An 18,145-nucleotide genomic window follows, 5' to 3' on the forward strand; every position below is an offset into this window, starting at 1 on the left:
GTCCCTGTGAGGGGATATCTTACACACAAAGGGCTGCTAAACAGTGTCCACGCTAAACCTTACTTTTCAAAACTCTTTTCATAGTGAAGTGAGTCTGCAGGTCTTACAGAATACCTGCTGCCAGACATCAAATAATAAGAGGCATCCTACTGTACTTTTAAAAGACAAGGAGGGCTCATGTACAAATGAATACTCATGCTGTTTTATCTGCGGTAAGAAATTATGACAACCAAATTAAGATTAAACATTTTAATCAACTATAATAAACCAATAATCATATGTAAAAATTCTGATTCATGCATCAGATTACATAAATTATACAACTGTCATGTTACATAATGCTTACATACATTGGAGTTTGTACCTGCAAAAATGTATACAAGTTACTAGAGCATTTTACTAAGTGTTAATACTCTTCAGTTATAAATAATGCTTGTATCTTTCAAATACCTGCTAAATATATACATTTCTAGATCTGCGGCATTTTTTTTTTGTACCTCAAAATCAAACCACCCCTAAGATCGAAGATTGACAGGTCCAAATGTATCATTTGTTACAGACTTCAATTCCACTGTAAGAGTGTACTTTTTGACATGGAAAATAAATGAAATAAAATGTCAACTCCAATTTAATGCTTGAAGAGCTTCTACACTTCTTATTAAGTACACCAGAAAACACTTCTTATGCAGATTAATTAGTTAAGATGCTACCTATTGCATATTAAATACCTCCAATGATTGCATCTGGATTATTAAACTTACAAATCTGTGAAAACGGGGGCTTTCAGTGTGTGCTGACAGACCCTTCCATGTACAATCATGAATCAGCAGCACTGCGATCCTTTCCCTTTTACTTCAAAGAGATCGAGGGAATGAGCATGCTTCATATTTCATTTACACACACACGTGACACCAACCATATCTATAAGACATATGAGCACACAGACATCAGAAAGTTTCACCTTGTTTTACAAATCCAAGGTAGGCTGCTTTTTCTAAAAACCTAAGAGGAAAAAAAGTTCTAGCGTAACAATTTCTAGATATATTAAAGACAGCAATTCTTTTTTTTTTTTTTTTTTTTTTGAGATTCTCCGTGCTAAAGAATAAGCACCCTTATGGGGGTGGTAGGCAGTGGGGGGGTGAGGGCGGAGGAGTTGGTGAAGGATGTGAGGAAAGCAAGTCTGTCACTAGCGAGCTGAGTTTTACTTAGGTTTCCATTCACGAAACCGTTTTAAATACAGGCAACATTTTCACAGCTGGAAAATTACAACGAAATCTTCACTTACTGCTAAAAGCAACAGATGTAGTTATGTATAATCTATGGATAATACTACATTCATGGGAGGATGGCAAAACTAGGCTCAATGCAGAATACAGCAGCAAAAAGCAATACTTAAATATTTTTCATGAACGGGTGACACATCATTTTATATACAATTCTAAGATTTATTCCCTGGTATTTAATAAATGAACTTGAAGCCTAAGTGGTAGGACAGTTATGTTCAATACTTTGAAGCTGAATTTTAGAACTGGGAGGGGAGCTGGTTGTAAAACTATACTGTTTAAAAAATATTAGCAGAAATATTTTTAATTATGTAACAGAAGTATGTTAAGCTTAAAACAGGTTTGAGACTATTATAAACTCTGCAATTTAAAAAAATCCTCTTATTGGTGGAAATATTTTTGAACATGCCTTTTTTAAGCATAAAAGCAAAAGTAAACTCTGTCTATAAGTCTATTGTGCTGCGCGTTGTTGAATGAGTATATGTTTTATTTCCTTGTCTAAGTTACTAACAAAATATACCATTAGAATACTTAAAACTTATAGTTTGCAAAAATAAACTAATGTGATCTTTTGGCCTTTTTTTCTACAACGCTAAAAATTAAAACTACTCTATTTGCACTTCTGCCCACAAACACAGGAAACACTGTTATGTTTACTTAGGAACTCATTTTTACTTTTTGCTTTTAGTTCCTTATATTGACCGATTGATTATGAATATATATATATATAGTCAGTTTGATTCCAGGTCACGAGTGAAAGAAAGTTCATAAACGTCGGAACAGAACATTTCGGGCAGTGATAAATGCAGATTCAGTTTTCAATACAATTCTTGTCTCAGAATTAAAGATAAAAATATTGACGCAGTTATAACCAAATCATTAACGTATGGACAAGTCTAATCCTTAACAGTTTTTATACAGGCAAAGAATCCTCCTTAAAAATGAATTTCCTCATAAAAAGAATGGCAGTCCCTTAACCATACTTTTTCATGAGCTCTATTTACATAAAACATATCCCCAGTACAACACTAGCATCGTGGTTCATTCTATGAAGAGTAAATTTGGCCAAAGCATATTGAAATATCTGCAGATAATGTCATAATACTGCAAACACGTGGATTTTAGTACTTTTAAAAGTGTAAGAAGAGCCTCAGTTATACTAACAACAGAAAAAATACTAAGAATTGTGCAACATTTAATAAATGTTAACTAAAAATGGCACCATGTTAAAAAGAACTACCAAGACCTCAAATGGGAAAATAAAATTCTATACCAGATTGTGAGGTTTATTACAGAAATTTAGAAGTGGAGGAAAAAGTCAGTGAAAGCTATTTCTCCTTGTCTCCTATTAAAAATTATTTGTATTTCAGAAAAATTTTCAGAATTTCAAAATTTATGCTCTCATAGAAAAACAAGAAACTCAGAAAAATACAAATAATAAGGGATTTTAGCTTGTGAATATAAGCTTGGCCAAGTATTATCTGATTCAAAATATTAAACTGAGCAAAACTATTATATGCGCTTTGTATTTAACTCTCAATGAAGTCTTAGTAGAGATAAATATTAGACAGAAATGCATTTGGTAAAAGATTGGGGAATGTATGTCTCCATACACAGGTGAACTGCCTTTAGAAGACGCAGATTCAGTCCCACAGTGTGTATTTCAGACCTTTAAAGTTAAAAGTCCGCAGATGACTAGTAATATTTTTATATCATTTTCACTTTAAAGACTAATTCTGTACAAATATATAAAGACAATTCACGATAGCAGTCAACATTTTTGGGGAGCAGACTTAAAAACAAAGCTGACACAATTCTGTAATACTGATTTATTCTTACAGGGTGGCTGTAGAATAGTGTAACATGTCGTGCTAGTAAAGATCTATTCTAAAAACTCAGCCCTCCTTTAGTAACTCTTATTTTGGTTCAGAAACCAAATGCAACCATCTGTTCCATTATTTATGTAACTTGAAACCGAGCCTAATTCTTCATTCCTAGAATTTGTTCATTGCTTTCGGTTATCAGGCATCAGAATGATCACCTACTTCCCCCCCACCCTCCAAATTATCTTCAGATATAACTTCCTAATATTTTCTTTGCTAGTACTGAATATTTTAAAGACATTCAGAATCTCAACAAGTCACACTTGCTTATCTTCTGCTTATAGCTCAAACAAAACTCAAATATTAAGATAAAAATTAATTCAAGAAATTCATACTGTTGCAAGGTTAATGAAGTTTCCTAAAATACATCGTTCTTTAAAAAGGGGCTTTAGATCATTACTTTTGGAAAAAGAGAAAAGATTTGATGCTGGAATAATATATAGTAGCAGCTTATTTTGAAACCAAGGTTCACATAGTCAAGAGTGATTTGAAGCAGCTTCTGTGTAACAAACCATTATAGTAGCAATGACGATTTGTTTTGCATTGACAGAGCACACATATATTTTCAAATTAAGAAATCCTAATTGGTATCCTAATTTTAGAGGCAACCAGTTGTCTTTAAATGTTCTAAAAACACATGTATATATGAGGTATATGCATGTATTTTATATACAAAGATACATGAACATACTATTCATGTATATATATGTATATAAAATATGAACTTTTTTTTTAGTAGTGTTTATAATGAGCAGTATTCCTGCAGCTAAATCTGTACAAATTGACTTCTGAGAAACCAACCACAGTATCAATTCTGCTTGATGAGAAATCTGTTCCTGAGGAATAAGTCATGTACTTCCAAAGATACTCCTAGGCCTATGGCAGATTAGTGGGCCGGCACCAGCACCTAAGTGAATCCTAAGGAACTGCTTGTTCAGGAGAATCTGGCCCATCTTCACTTTAAAGGTTTAAATTATTTAGCTCACTTCAAAGGTCACTCTTGATAGTCCCTGCTAATATTTACAGGTGAAACAGTTCTTCACAATGAAGGAGAGTATGGAATGAAACCTGATAGTGTGGTCTCTCTCAGTAACGAGCTTTTCTGCTATTTTTTCTCTCTCTTTCTTCCTTTCTTTTCTCCCCAATTATAAATGCAGTACCATTGGCTTATGAACTAGTGGAGAACTTGCCAGCTTTCCTGGATGGTTCGTACGGCACTCTGAGAATACTGGGCGTCTCCTCCATCACCCTTACAAGGAGGTTGTCGATGTAGTCCTCCAGCTCCCGGATGTGGGAGTCTTTCCTCCTAAGGAGCTCTTTGTGTTTTACCAGCTCCTGCAGTACCTCCTCGTAGGTGAGACTACGATAGCCTGCAGTGGCATCAAAAGGGTTGCTGTCCTAGAGTAGGATAAAGACGGTCACTTTAATAGACAGCACATCAGGGGCAAATTATGAGTTATTCTGAAGTTCAACTGTTTCAAACCCTCGTCAAACTCTTCTCTATCCTTGGCTAGAACCAGTGTGACAGTTCACAGAATGGCTAGCCAGTTCTGAGGAAGGGACTAAAGCAGATACACCAAAGCCTTGATTACAACCCTAAATTCTTAAATATAAGAAACTGACCACGTAATTTAAGATTAAGTTAAGAGATTAAATGCTCAATAATAAACATAATTAAAATAGACAAAATCAAAAGATCTGTAAGAATTAACTTTAGGAAATATAAGAAGCTATTGAAAACTATACATTTGGATATTAGTTTAGTCCTCGTGGAATTGCTTCCACTGAACTGTAGTTTAATGTTATGCCTTTGCCTTTTTATTGAAGATGGTTACAAGAAACAGCAATATCAACTCTGCTTCTCCAGTTTGCTATGAAATGTTGATGGCATTCAGAACTAAATCCATGAGCATCCTTTATAAGAAGCTCCATGGGAGTAACTACTGTTTTAACTTACAGGCAAATAGAACCTTTTCTCCTCTGAGTAACTAGTCTATTTTCTCCTCCTAGTACTAATACCTATACAATTTATTTTATTTCCCTTTTTGCCTTGGTTGTCAGGAAACTCAAGAGTTCAACTACAGTCATGCTAACACTTAAGATTAGTATATCTGCATTCTCTCCCATTTCACTTACTTTATTTTGTTTAACCTCATTCTATTGGTGAAAATTCTCTTAACACAAAGGTACAAACATAAACCAAAAAAAAGGCATTGATTCAATTCATTTTTATTACAAAGCATCCTAATATTAAAAGAAAAATATTTCTCAGAAATTTAATCAAAAAGGCACTGTAACATCATCTATTTAAAGTGCATAATATTTAGATGTTTCATTATGTAAAATATAATGCCAAAATATAAAGTAGCAATCTTTATGCCTTCTTATACATAGTTCTATCACTACATTCAACAACTTAAAATGGTTTTCATCACTTTCTTTCCAAACATTTCCCTTTGGCTTTAAAGAAAATAAACTAAAATACCGAGGAAATTGGCCTTGCTCTTAAGGACTAATAGTATCTAATCTATTCAGTGGAGGACGGAGAACGAGGACTGGTGAACGTAGAAAGGTCTTTTTTTTTCCTTTTTTGTCATAAGAATTAAATTTGTCTGTATTCAATTTCAGGATCTATTTTAATTTGCTATGCATCCAGGAGTTTTCATCAGTAAAGCCGAAGTGTAACTTTTTATCCCCTCCTCACCAGGCCCCATGACTTTGCTGCACCAGAGAAACAAGCTAGAGCACAGATAGCAATTTGATGCTTGTGTTACCCAAGCACACTCCCTTCTCTAGGATAAAGGCAAAATAATATTCCTGGCTGAAAACTTCTCCAATCCATAGAATCTCTCAGGTTTTGCAGAGAAAATATAGCTTGCACTAGGCCTTCAAAGATTTTGCCAGGCAGAAATGCATAATGGGCATCTCAAGCAGTGGCTCTGCTTGTTCAAAGGAGGAAGCAAGGTTCAAGGCACAGTGGCTAATAAAGGTGATCAGTGGAGCACGGCTGGGAAATAAGGTTCAGGACAGGGCACAGAGAGAAGAGGCTGAAACAGTGGGTTCCAAACAGACCATCAAGGATGTCTGATGCTATCACACTTAGTGTTATGGGAAATAGAAAGCCCATTGAAGGTTTCTAAACAGAGGAAAGATGATTAAAGCTAAGTTTTAGGAAAATGGCAGCAGTGGGTAAGATCATTTAGAGGGACCGCAATTAGTTACAAAGCTATTTAAATAGTAAAGACAAAAGTTAGGAGGAGCCTCTACTAGATTAACAGAATAGAGAGGATGCCAAAAGGAAGTTTAAAAATGACTCATTTTACCATTAGAAACTGGGTATAGATACAACTTTATGAATTAGATTACCTTTGTCCCCCAAAACATTCCAGAATATTGTTTTACGACAACTAAAGGACAATTCTGGAGATACGTGTTGGTTTACTTTTTATTCTCTTCTCTTTCAGATCAATTAACTTTTTGTTAGAATAAGTATACACACATATTTACTAGTTTAATTGGTCATAAGTCATCTAGAGATACAAAACTTAGATTTTCCTAAACACATTCCTATTGACATTTATTATACGCAGCAGGTTTCTGTAGAAAAGATAAGACATACCATAGAGCTAAGTATATTTTAAACATTAATTAAAAATAAGCTAAAGTTTCTTACTTTAACCTAAGTAATTCTGCACAAATTTGAGACTGAAACCCACCTAAGTCTCACTTTCCTTCTCTGATAAATGAGATGTTCTCTAAGGTCCCTTTCAACTCTAACATTTCCTGGTCTGCAAAGAGGTCTTTCAGAACTGCATTCTAAAAAAGTGATTATGTCCAACTAATCTGATTTAATTTTTCTAATACAATATTTACTGAAAAATAGCAGTTCTCGTGAGAACTGCAGGGATTAATGAAATTAAACTAAATGGGATTCATTACCAATTGATTGTTTTACCTTTTTTCTTAATTTAACATAATAATAGCATCAGACTGGGCCTCTCTTAATCAAATTATACATATATGAACTGATTTCTCCAAACTAATTAAGTGATAATATGCAGTTAGAAAATCATTTATATTGTTACATTTAACACTATACCAGTGCTACCAGAGAATGTAGTTAAAATAATTTTTTAACATTTCTCTACAGACAATGAGGATGAAAGGCATGTCAAAAAATTCTTATTTTGACATAAGGAGTTTAAATTAATGCCATGATACAAATCAATCTAAAATTTAATCTCTCAAAATAATCAAATATTATCCCACAATATTGTTCAGATATAAGCCATAATCTAGAATATACAAATCCATTATTTGGCTTATTTTTCCCCCTCACAACCATCTAATACTTATGGATAAACAGATTTCTTGGAAATACAGTTCTGACCTTTTCAATAAATTTTCCATTTATCCTTTTATGTGAAAAATTTACCCCAAATTTCTGCATCAAGTTTTTATGCAAAAAAACATCTTAGAAACACATGTACTATAAACTATATTCTGGAAAAGAATATAAAATAATTAAAAACAGTTTTATGCTTAGTTCCACATTTTATCCCATATTTGAAACTCATGTAAACCTTCTAATTTTAGGCATAAGATTCTTAAATTGACTAATATACTCAATAAATACATCTATCCTTCTGTTTGTTGATATAATTCCAAATAAAATAAAGATTAATATTAACTAAATACAGTAGAAAATTAAAATATTTTCTGGTTACAAAAATTATTTTGCTTAAAGAGGAAGACTCTCAGGCAAATGTAAAAATGAATTATTTTTTCAAAAGATACTTTTAATACTATTCTTAGAAAAACTAAAATTGAGAAATCTCCAAACTGGTAAAGACTCAAATAACCTAACATGGGACTCCTAAGTACTCAACAGTTTTTCCTCTAGCACTCCATATAGATGGCACATATGTTTTTAAGATGTCTTCCTATATTGAAATTTAATGTAAATTTTTCTTCTCTCTTCCCGTTTCATAACCAATCCTTTTTCATTCCTACCCAAACTCTGTTAAAAATTTCCATATGCAGATATAAGAAAATAAGAGTTGGGTGAGTGAACAGAATTATTACATTAAGTTGTCTAACTGGAATTTTAAATAACAGTTGTGCAAAATACTTTGAGAATTACTAGTGATCTATTTTTACTTTACTCACAGTCTAGCCTTTTAAACTAGGAAATGTATATTTTTTACAATATTTAAATTTCAACAAAAGCAAGTTATCAAGACTCAAAATAACTGAAGATTTAAAGAAAGGTTGTCCTGGTAACCAAATATTGGTGGGGTACTAACTGACATCCAAGGCAACTAGAGGAGAGAGAGAGAGAGAGATAAGATGAAGCCTTGGCATTCTCTGATCATCTCATTATTGTTCTAATGAGGAACTTTGCTCTGGGAATATCATCTCAGCTACTTTCACATCTTTTGTGCTACTCCCTTCATCTCCCTTTCAGTTCTTAATTAGGCCTTAAAGAGCTCACACTGCCCTTTCAACTGGCTACTGCTCCTGTTTAAACACTGCTTTCACAGACAGGTGTTGGCACTAGCATATAAGACATACAAACTTAATTACAAAATACTATGTCCAGAAGGGGAAAAAAATATAACTTGGTGGACAGCTATTATTAAAGAACTTAAGGTAAATTACTTCAAACATCTTATAATCTTCAACATAAAACTTGTTCAAATACTTTTTTTCAATAACGATCAGTATGAGGATGAGCTTTCTCCTCTTAATTGTATCTTGCAGTAAATTAACAACACCTAGTAATCCTTTAACTGTCATTTAGAATAGTTAGTATTCCAGAGAAAAATAATCACACATCAAGGATTCTTTTATCACCTTTAAATCCCTGAACTAAAACAATTTTCACATTTTATTTCTTTAAAGAATTCTAAGGATGCTTTTACAGCAATAAATTACAAGATTTGGAAAAGTACATTTACAAGCACATAGAAATTGTAATTAAGGTTGCTTAATAAACAATAGCTGCACATTAAATCGATTTTTTGATGTCGCATTTTGTTTGAGATTAAGTAACCGCCTGATAGAATTCATTTTACTATCTGATCAAAGGCTGACTTCATATATTCTGACGTTTCTCGCCAGTCTGCCATAATATAAAGACTTGAGTATTTATGAAACATCAAAACGTACACATCATGTACATTAAAACTGCAAAAACACAGTACAAAGTCCTCTGCCTCTATAGTGTTTTCTACCATTTTAAAGACAAATGACTGCATTTAGAATGGTTTACACAACACCATGGTTTCTTCTCAGCCTATCACACCATAGAAGATTGTGATATGCTATTGCTTCGAAAAATTCTTATTACACATCTGGATCACACACATTAAGGACAGACGGTTCAAACAGCAACCACCAGCCTCTTGGAATAAAGGCTTTATTTCTGTTATTCAGTGAGAATTTAGTTTCCTACCAAGACATGTGCCCATATTTTTGTAAAGCAACTTATTCTCTCTAGGCTTAGTATAGTATTTAGAATAGACTGAAGATGTACTGGACCTCGGAACAGAGGTCGAAAACTGGACTTCAAATAACAATGAAATGAAGTTAAGATATCTGAATAATCCTTGCAAAATATGTGAGCTAACTTGGCTGGTCGCTACGAAGCCTGTTAATATATTTGGTTTTGTTCTGACTTGGAAGGTAAGTGTCCTAAAGGATCTTTCACACACACTCCTGGTTAAATGGGTCTCTGGCCAGGAAGCTCTTCCTACTGTTAAGTGTTCACAAGCAGGTTTATTCTCCCCTCAACCTGATTTACAACAACAGTAACAAAATGGCAGCTTTCTCCACATGTTCTTATTTCACAGCTATAATGCTGACCTGACATACAGCTTTCATATGGATTTTTAAACAGTCTGCAAACAAAACCTGTATATTCTAAATTGGCTTCAATTATAACTATGTTTGCGTACACTTCCATAGATCATACAGAAGTCACACCCTATGGTATATTAAAGATAAAGTGTGAATTTTGCTGTTTTTCTTTCTCCCTAAATCATCATACTAAGCTATAATCTGTGGATAACTGAGGGATTCAAGGAGACGGAGGCCTTTTTAGAAATGTGCCCCAGACAGAAAGACAGCTTGTGGCTTGGTTTTTGGTAATTCTCTAACCCCCTCTGCAACTTACCGGGATTTTCCTGAGGTCTTCATTACTTGTCGGATTCATATGAAAACTGAGCAATAAAAGACAAACATAAATGTTAAAAGCGTATCATAGTACACGTGGGAGGAAACATAAAAACAGGACATTTTAACCAACATTGCAATAACAATTTCTAAACTCCTATATTACCTGAGTGAGTGAAATTTAATCCAGGATGTAAAAGAAAAACAATATTTACTAAACATTCTAAAGCAGCTAAAATTTTAAACTTTGAAGGAAAACCCTTCAGTATTATTAGAACTGAAGAAGTGTACCTCTAACGTGTACTTTCTAAACATCTTTAAATATAAGCGATTTTACCTAGTGAGATGTTTTATAAAATTAAATTCTATAATGTTATTACTCATTTTATATACACACACTCACTTACCTTAGGCCTTCTGATATAAAACTATAGAGACTTAAATAAATTTAGGTTGGGAAGACTGTAGACTAAAAGAGTTGAAGCAATCTTTTAAAACAATTATTTCTATAGGTATTAGAAAAATTAACCTTTAAATGTTATCCTATCAAGGAGAATGAATTCGGAGCTGTGTGAACCATTTCTGTCATTAATGAATTTCTAAGTAGCTGGTCTTCAAAATTTAAATACCCAAATGGACCAAAACAAAATGGATTTCTTGCATGCACAGAGGACGAAAACATCACAGCTGAATGCTATAACCGTTTTCTTCTTTGAAACATGTCCATTAGGAAGGGGACTGGAACCAAAAAGAAGCTAAACTTCAAAGCCATCTGGTGAGTAAATATTTCATCGTTGCTATTCAAGTTTAATTTTTACCCGGCACTTAAGAGTATTAGCCATTAGAACCTCTACAAAGCATTACTGTCCTAGGAACCTTTTTATTCCAAAAAAAAAAAAGACTTAACTGTAAAATATATTTTTTCGTTATCTGTGCTTTATCAGCCAAATAACTGGAATCCTTTGAAGAAATTCACTTTTAAAACTTTTGACTGTATGCACAAAAAGTCTGGACACTGAAAAGTATCTATTATTACAAGTACATATCCCCAGCTGTAAATCTACAGGGCATGGAGGCATGTACAACCACCTCAAGAGAATTTCTCACATATCCAACGTTTCATTTGTTATGACTAAGATTTGTAGTACTAGCTTCCAGAACCGGTTGCTGACCTTTTCTACCTAGAGCTCCTGTGGATAAATCTGGTATTTCAGTAGAGCTGGGTGACATGGTAGGGAAGACTGAAACATGTTTTAAATACCTACGATGCACCATTTACAGGCCGACTCGGCTGACACATTTTCTCATTCCCTGTACCTCACCGTCTTTATGGTGTTCTGTATGGTCCCAGACTAGAGTCACTGTACCGGCAAAGTCTCAAAAGCCTGACAGAAAAGTGGCTTAAAAGAAAACAAATACAAACCCAAAATACATTATCATGTGGTACCCCTAGGCCTAGAGTGCCGAGGGAACGGCTGATAACATGCACAGTTCTCAGCCTCCCTGATTTTCAGTCCAAGGAGGTCAACATCAGGGACCAGTGGGACTAATCTCTCCTTGCCCCGTGATCTCACAGCATGTTGCTCTCTAACAGGTCAAGAAACGCATTCTGCTGCATCTCTCTCCATCCGACTGTGACATTCTCGAAGACAAACTGATTTACGTTCAGTGTAACGGCACACCGTACTGGTTACAGGCAGAGAAGTGCTTGAGGGCCCTGGAACCACGTGGTGTGAACTCAAATCCTGGTTCTGCCCTCTACTTACTTGCCTTTTAGTGTGTGTGGGTTCCTTCCTCTGTAAAATGGGGATGGTAACAGGATCTATCATGTAAGACTACTGGGAAGATTAAATGAGTTGACCACATGTAAAACACTTAGCACAGTGGTTAACAGACAGAACATGTTCAGTAAATTATTTTAATAAACACTTGCATAGCACTTAGAAAGTGCCAGATACTGTGCTAAGCACTTTACCAAAATTAACTCATTTAATCTTCATAACCCGTAAGGTAGGTATGATCTTCATTTTCAAAAGAAGGAAATGAATCACAGAGAGGTTAGGTAGCTTGTGTGAGGTTGTCCAGTGGATGAGTGTTGGAGGTGACACAGTCCTAGCCCTGTTTTCTGCTCATAGATCTACCTAGTGAGCACAGTCCGCACTGCTGAAGCCCTGAACACACAGGACGCGTGGATTAATCAGGTGTTTTGAGTAAGCACACAGGAGAGATGCCCTTGTAGCGGGAGAGCACCCCTGAGAGTTAAATTCTTAGACCACCCAGAGGAAGGAAACGTTCTATCGCAGCATTAGTCAAGGAAGGTCTACTAAGTCAAGGAAAAAGTAGAACTTAAAATTACATGACGGTTAGGTTCGGCAGGCCAGAGAAAGAGGACTCTGAAGACACATGCTGTCTGGGGCTGCCAGACAGCGGTGCCACTGCAGGACACGGAGCAGACTGGCACACAGGCAGCGGGATGGGAAGGAGCCCCTGAAGGGTTGTCATGCAGACGATGAGGCTCTTAGAGCTGATCCATAGAGCAACAGGCCATTTTTGACAAATTTAATCTTTCATAAATGTTATTTAGATGTTTCATATCTATCCTATCACATCCTTGAAGAATAAACAGTATTATGACTGTACAAATTTCATTATATGTCTCAGGAAGAAATTATTGAACTGAGAAATAGAAATGCTGGTATTATATTAATCGTAATAAGAGTTTTGAAGGAACAGACATTTAGGACAAAAATTTTATCAAAATCACTAACCTAACCATATGTACTATCCAACGTCTTCAGCCTATGGGGCTAAAGTGAAACTCAGTGACAACCTGCAAAGTGTCTGAGAATTCTCAAGAATGGTCACAACTGTAAGGGAAAGAGGTATGGAGCACAGCGAGCCCCAGCTCTTTGCCATTGTACCTGAGTGTAACCTAAGCTCGCCCACACTCTCCAGCAGCCCAGTGCAGCGATCTGAGGCCAGGGCTCTGGTACTGGCCATTGTCTGGAATCTAAAGGCAGGACCCCGCCCCTGTGTTCAGCTTTATATTCACAAACTGACGTGTCAAATACATGACCAACTCAGTCATTCACAGCTGCTTTTTTTGATCTGTCCTTAAGTGGGAAAAAAAAAGTTAACTGAACTGGATGAATTAGCTTGGGGAAAAATGTCTCTATCGAAGTGTGGCACCAATCTGTGCTATCCTTCTTTTTGGACTGCTTCCTCATGTCAGACAAGATCCTGAATAACGTAGTCTGCTCAACTGAGTTGTTGACAGGGTAAGGAAAATGGTGTTTTTAATCATGTATAAAAATAAACTTAGACATGCTCACACTGAAAAAGTCTACACAAATTTAAACTTCAGAATTCAAAAAAATTAATCTTTGAAAAATCAGAACTGAAAGCGTTTGGTGGCAGCAGGGGGTTCTGAAGTAACTTTGAGACTGATAAAAATATTTTTAAATTCATATTTTAAAAAATAATTTAATAAAATGCTTTACCTTAACATTCTGAAGTCTTTAGGTTTAATAAAAGCTTATTTTTTACCTTGTGATATTTCCAAATTTTAAAGAATTTTTCCTGGTAAACTCGAAATTTTAAAATTAACAGTACTCAAATGTATTTCAAGGCATCATTAGTATCTCTTCAATAACGTCACATTAATTTACTTTGAAGTTAGGATAAATACTGAGTAAGTAAATTGGTGAAACTTGAAACTGTCCTTCAATTTCTGCTATGGACTAGTCTTCCACAGATAAGCCAGAAAAGCAAAGCAACATTTATAAAGTGATAAAACTGACCACTACAGAAACCACTAAAGCATTTGTCAGTGATCAGAGTTTTCTTCTATGTCCTTCCTTTTCTCTTTTTAAAACTCTTTTTGCTCTCTTTTGGAGCAAGAATATCTAAGAAAGGGAAGAGACTATTAACAGTGAAAAAGTCTGTCATAACAAAAAAAAAAAGCCCACAGAAGAACAAAGATCTATTAAAACTGACTAACTAGCTGCCTTGTCAGTATAAGACAAGGCAAACTGTGTAAATTCCTGGCTCTAGGGTTTTAAATCTTTCAAGGAGAAGTCACGTAACAACACCTGAAGTTCTTTCCAAGGCATTTAAAAACAACTATTATTACATCTTCCATGATACCTCTTTCCAAGCCCTGTTACTGCTGGAATTATAAAGCTAAGTCCACTTTGGCCTACAACTTGACTCATTTTGTATTTAATAAGTCAATTCAAGTTATTTGCAAAACTCAGGAGGTGTCCTGCTTGTCTGGGAGGTGGGGCAAAGAGAGGAAAGCAGAGTGGAGGAGTAACGTTCTTAAACACCATTCAATTTCCTATGGTGTATAGGAAATAAGTATAACTTTATCACAGAAGAACTTCGGACATGAATTCTTTTCAAAGGAGAGTATCCTACTGATCTTGTTTAGCTGGCAGAGTGGGCTCTGGAGACCTGGAGTTTCACTTTGGTGACAAATGTAGTTGAGGGGGAGGGGCGTAAACTGAGAACTATAACATAATACAAAACCTTTAATGAGTCTGAAAAGAAGAAAAGAAAAATACACCATTTACAGCGAAGCAAGGGCAGAGAGCAATGACACCGGCCTAGCAACGACTGGTATTACTGGACTTTAACCATGAGCTCAGAGACACCTGGTTTCAAGCAGGCCAACACAATTTCCTGAGGATTCTTCCAGTCGGAATGACTAAGAAAAGTGCAAGACTTAGACAATCTTAAAGAGACAGAACGAAGGCTGAAAAGCAACAGGTATTGAATTTTTTCCTGTTTGCCTCTCCTGCTCCATTCTGCCCCTCCCTGCACCCCAGAAGGCTGATCTCTGGAAAGGGTATCGCCTGGGTCCCCTTGCCCATTGGCTTCCAGTTGTGCTCTGCCACTGGGAGGCACCTACAAGAGACTGGAGGACAGAAAGAAGGGGAGACAGGGTATTTATTCCAGCCCCATCCTACCAACCTCTTCAGTCCCCCTGCTGCACTGCAGCTTTACCAGTAGCTTCTGTACAGACAGCCACAGCTGTTCCTTCACACCTAAGCATGGCAGTCCCTTCCAGATACTGCTGGTCCCTAGTGCTCTACTATCCCTTCCTTGGTGTCCTAACCCTAGCCACCCCTCTATAAATGATATCTTCACTAAACTTTCTTCAATTACTCGTTTCGAGTGTGTCATTTGTTTCCTGCTAGGACTTTAACTGATACAAGAATATATAATAAATGCCAAAAACTATTCACTTAATAATTTAAAATAGGAGAGAAAGAAAGGAAGCCAAAGAAAAACTGCACTTTTGAAATGGTATAACTGAAGTGACTGGGATTTGAATAGTACCACTGCACATTTATACACTGCCTTACAATTTATAACACATTTTCACAAACGGAGTTTCTCTCAACTGAGGAACAGTAATCAATAAGGTGGGATGCGATCACTCACAGAAGGATCTCATCCAACTGAAATTCCATCTGATCCATCTCACCTTCCGATTCTCCCACTCCGTCACCCCATCAGACCTGCTCTGTGGACCCCCACTGTCATCCCAATTGTTTCCTAACCTGTTTGTATTTCCTCACCCGTCTCACCAGAGCATACTTATAGTCCATTACCCCTCAGGTGTTCCACCACTTTTATTTTGCCAATCTCTAATCCCTCCCAGGTCCCTCACAAGTAACTCCTGCTGTCTTCGTTACTTCACTGCCTCACCTTTTATAACCTGAAACACATCCCCCCACAACCGATACTCACGGCCAACAAACGATTTTTACTTAAGGTAACAGCCTCATTCTCTTTAACCTCTCAGCTCCCTCTGATGACTGTTCTTTCTGAGGCTCTCCCCCTCTGTGATAAGTGGTGGCCTAAATTTTCTCCTATGTTTCTGATTACCTATCTTCTTCCCCGTTTCACCCTAGGTGGGAAACACTAGCGATTTCTTTTTTTTTTTAACCTTTTTTTTTTTTTTTTTTTTTGCGGTATGCGGGCCTCTCACTGTTGTGGCCTCTCCCGTTGAGGAGCACAGGCTCCGGACGCGCAGGCTCAGCGGCCACGGCTCACGGGCCCAGCCACTCCGCGGCATGTGGGATCTTCCCGGACTGGGGCATGAACCCATGTCCCCTGCATCGGCAGGCGGACTCTCAACCACTGCGCCACCCGGGAAGCCCCAACACTAGCTATTTCTTAACGTTCTGTTTTCAAACCTCTTTTTCCACTCTACCTTGGAAATCACTACTTCAACTGCCACCATTATATGGACGGATGATTGCTAAATCTTTGATCTTCAACCACAATCACTTTATCCTTTGCAATACCGCCTTTACAAATGTCTGTTTAAAGTCTCAGACTGGATATCTTACCTGCACTTAACTTGTCTCAAAGTTCTCCCAAACCAATCATCATCTTGACTTTTCTATCAGTTCTGTCTGTTTCTTCCTTCTGGTACAACCAGTCTCCTGATCACCAAAGGTGAAGCCTCAGAGGCACCCCTGACTCCAGCCTCCAGCTTGTATGCCTCAACAATAAGCTGCCAAATTCTCCCCATTCAGCTTCTGGACATGGATCTCTCATTGTTTCCTCACTACTCACTTTCACAGCTACCTTTCTGCTCACAAGACCACATGACCACCTAGACTATAACAGCCCGGACTGCTGTGATAGCCTCCTCTCAGTCTCTGTCACTCCTCCTTTGTCCCATCCAGCCTATGCAACATGGCTGGGTAGGACATTCTAAAGCTAAAGTCTAACCTCATTATTCTTCTGTCAAAAAACTTCTGGGGCTTCCCTGGTGGCGCAGTGGTTGAGAGTCCGCCTGCTGATGCAGGGGACACGGGTTCGTGCCCCGGTCCGGGAGGATCCCACATGCCACGGAGCGGCTGGGCCCGTGAGCCATGGCCGCTGAGCCTTCGCGTCCGGAGCCTGTGCTCCGCAACAGGAGAGGCCACAACAGTGAGAGGCCCGTGTACTGCAAAAATAAAAAACTTCTGGCCTCCACCTTCCTCTGGAACAATAACAAAATTTCTTGGCCTGGCTTTCAAAGCCTATTGGGCTTGACTATACTTATCTTTCCAAACCTACTGCCCACCACCCAGTACCCAGATACAACCTATTAAAGTGCTCTAAATTTCATATTTTATTTTTAATCAAGAAATAGACATTTCACCACCTATTTCAAAGAATTAGGATTAAAAGAGAGTTAAAATGGAATGTTTTGTATGACGAAGTGCTATTCCAATTTCAGATATATGAACCTAAATACAGACCTTACATAAAAATCAACTCAGATCACAGACCCAAATGTAAAGCACAAAACTATAAAACTCCTAGAAGATAACACAGAGAAAATGTAGATGATCTTGGGTATGGTAATAATTTTTTAGATACAACACCAAAGGCAGGATCCATGAAACAAAGAATTTATAAGCTGGACTTCATTAAAATTAAAAATTTCTGCTGTGCGAAAAACACTGTTAAATAGAATGAAAAGACTGGGAGAAGATATATGAAAAAGACATATCTGATAAAGGACTGTTACCCAAAATATACAAAGAACTCTTAAAAGTAAACAGTAAGAAAAAAAAAATCCAATTTAAAAATGGGCCAAAGATCCCAACAGATACAAAGATACACAGATGGCAATAGGCATAAAAAGGTGTTCCACATCATATGATATCCAGGAAAAGCAAATTAAAATGAGATACCACCACACACCTACTGCCATGGCCAAAATCCGCAACACTGACACCACCTAATGCTGACAAAGATATGGAGCAACAGGAACTTGTACCATAAGATCCAGCC

General features: G+C 36.7%; 1 protein-coding gene across 1 annotated transcript in view; it reads right to left on the reverse strand.

The window, feature by feature from the left end:
* Positions 1-234: 234 nt before the first annotated feature.
* RAB11FIP2 (RAB11 family interacting protein 2) overlaps positions 235-18,145 on the reverse strand; it is a 42,185-nt gene continuing 24,274 nt past the window's right edge. The window contains exons 5-7 of the mRNA XM_089897368.1: positions 10,344-10,389; positions 4,357-4,564; positions 235-921 (exon numbers count right to left, since the gene is read on the reverse strand). Of these exons, the coding sequence (XP_089753494.1) occupies positions 890-921; positions 4,357-4,564; positions 10,344-10,389 (286 nt within the window). The 3' untranslated portion in view covers positions 235-889. The remainder of the gene's footprint in view (positions 922-4,356; positions 4,565-10,343; positions 10,390-18,145) is intronic.

Source organism: Delphinapterus leucas, chromosome 16 (assembly GCF_059928025.1).
Source record: "Delphinapterus leucas isolate spDelLeu-1000000601 "Yukka" chromosome 16, BTC_Dleu_Yukka2, whole genome shotgun sequence".
NCBI lineage: Eukaryota > Metazoa > Chordata > Mammalia > Artiodactyla > Monodontidae > Delphinapterus > Delphinapterus leucas.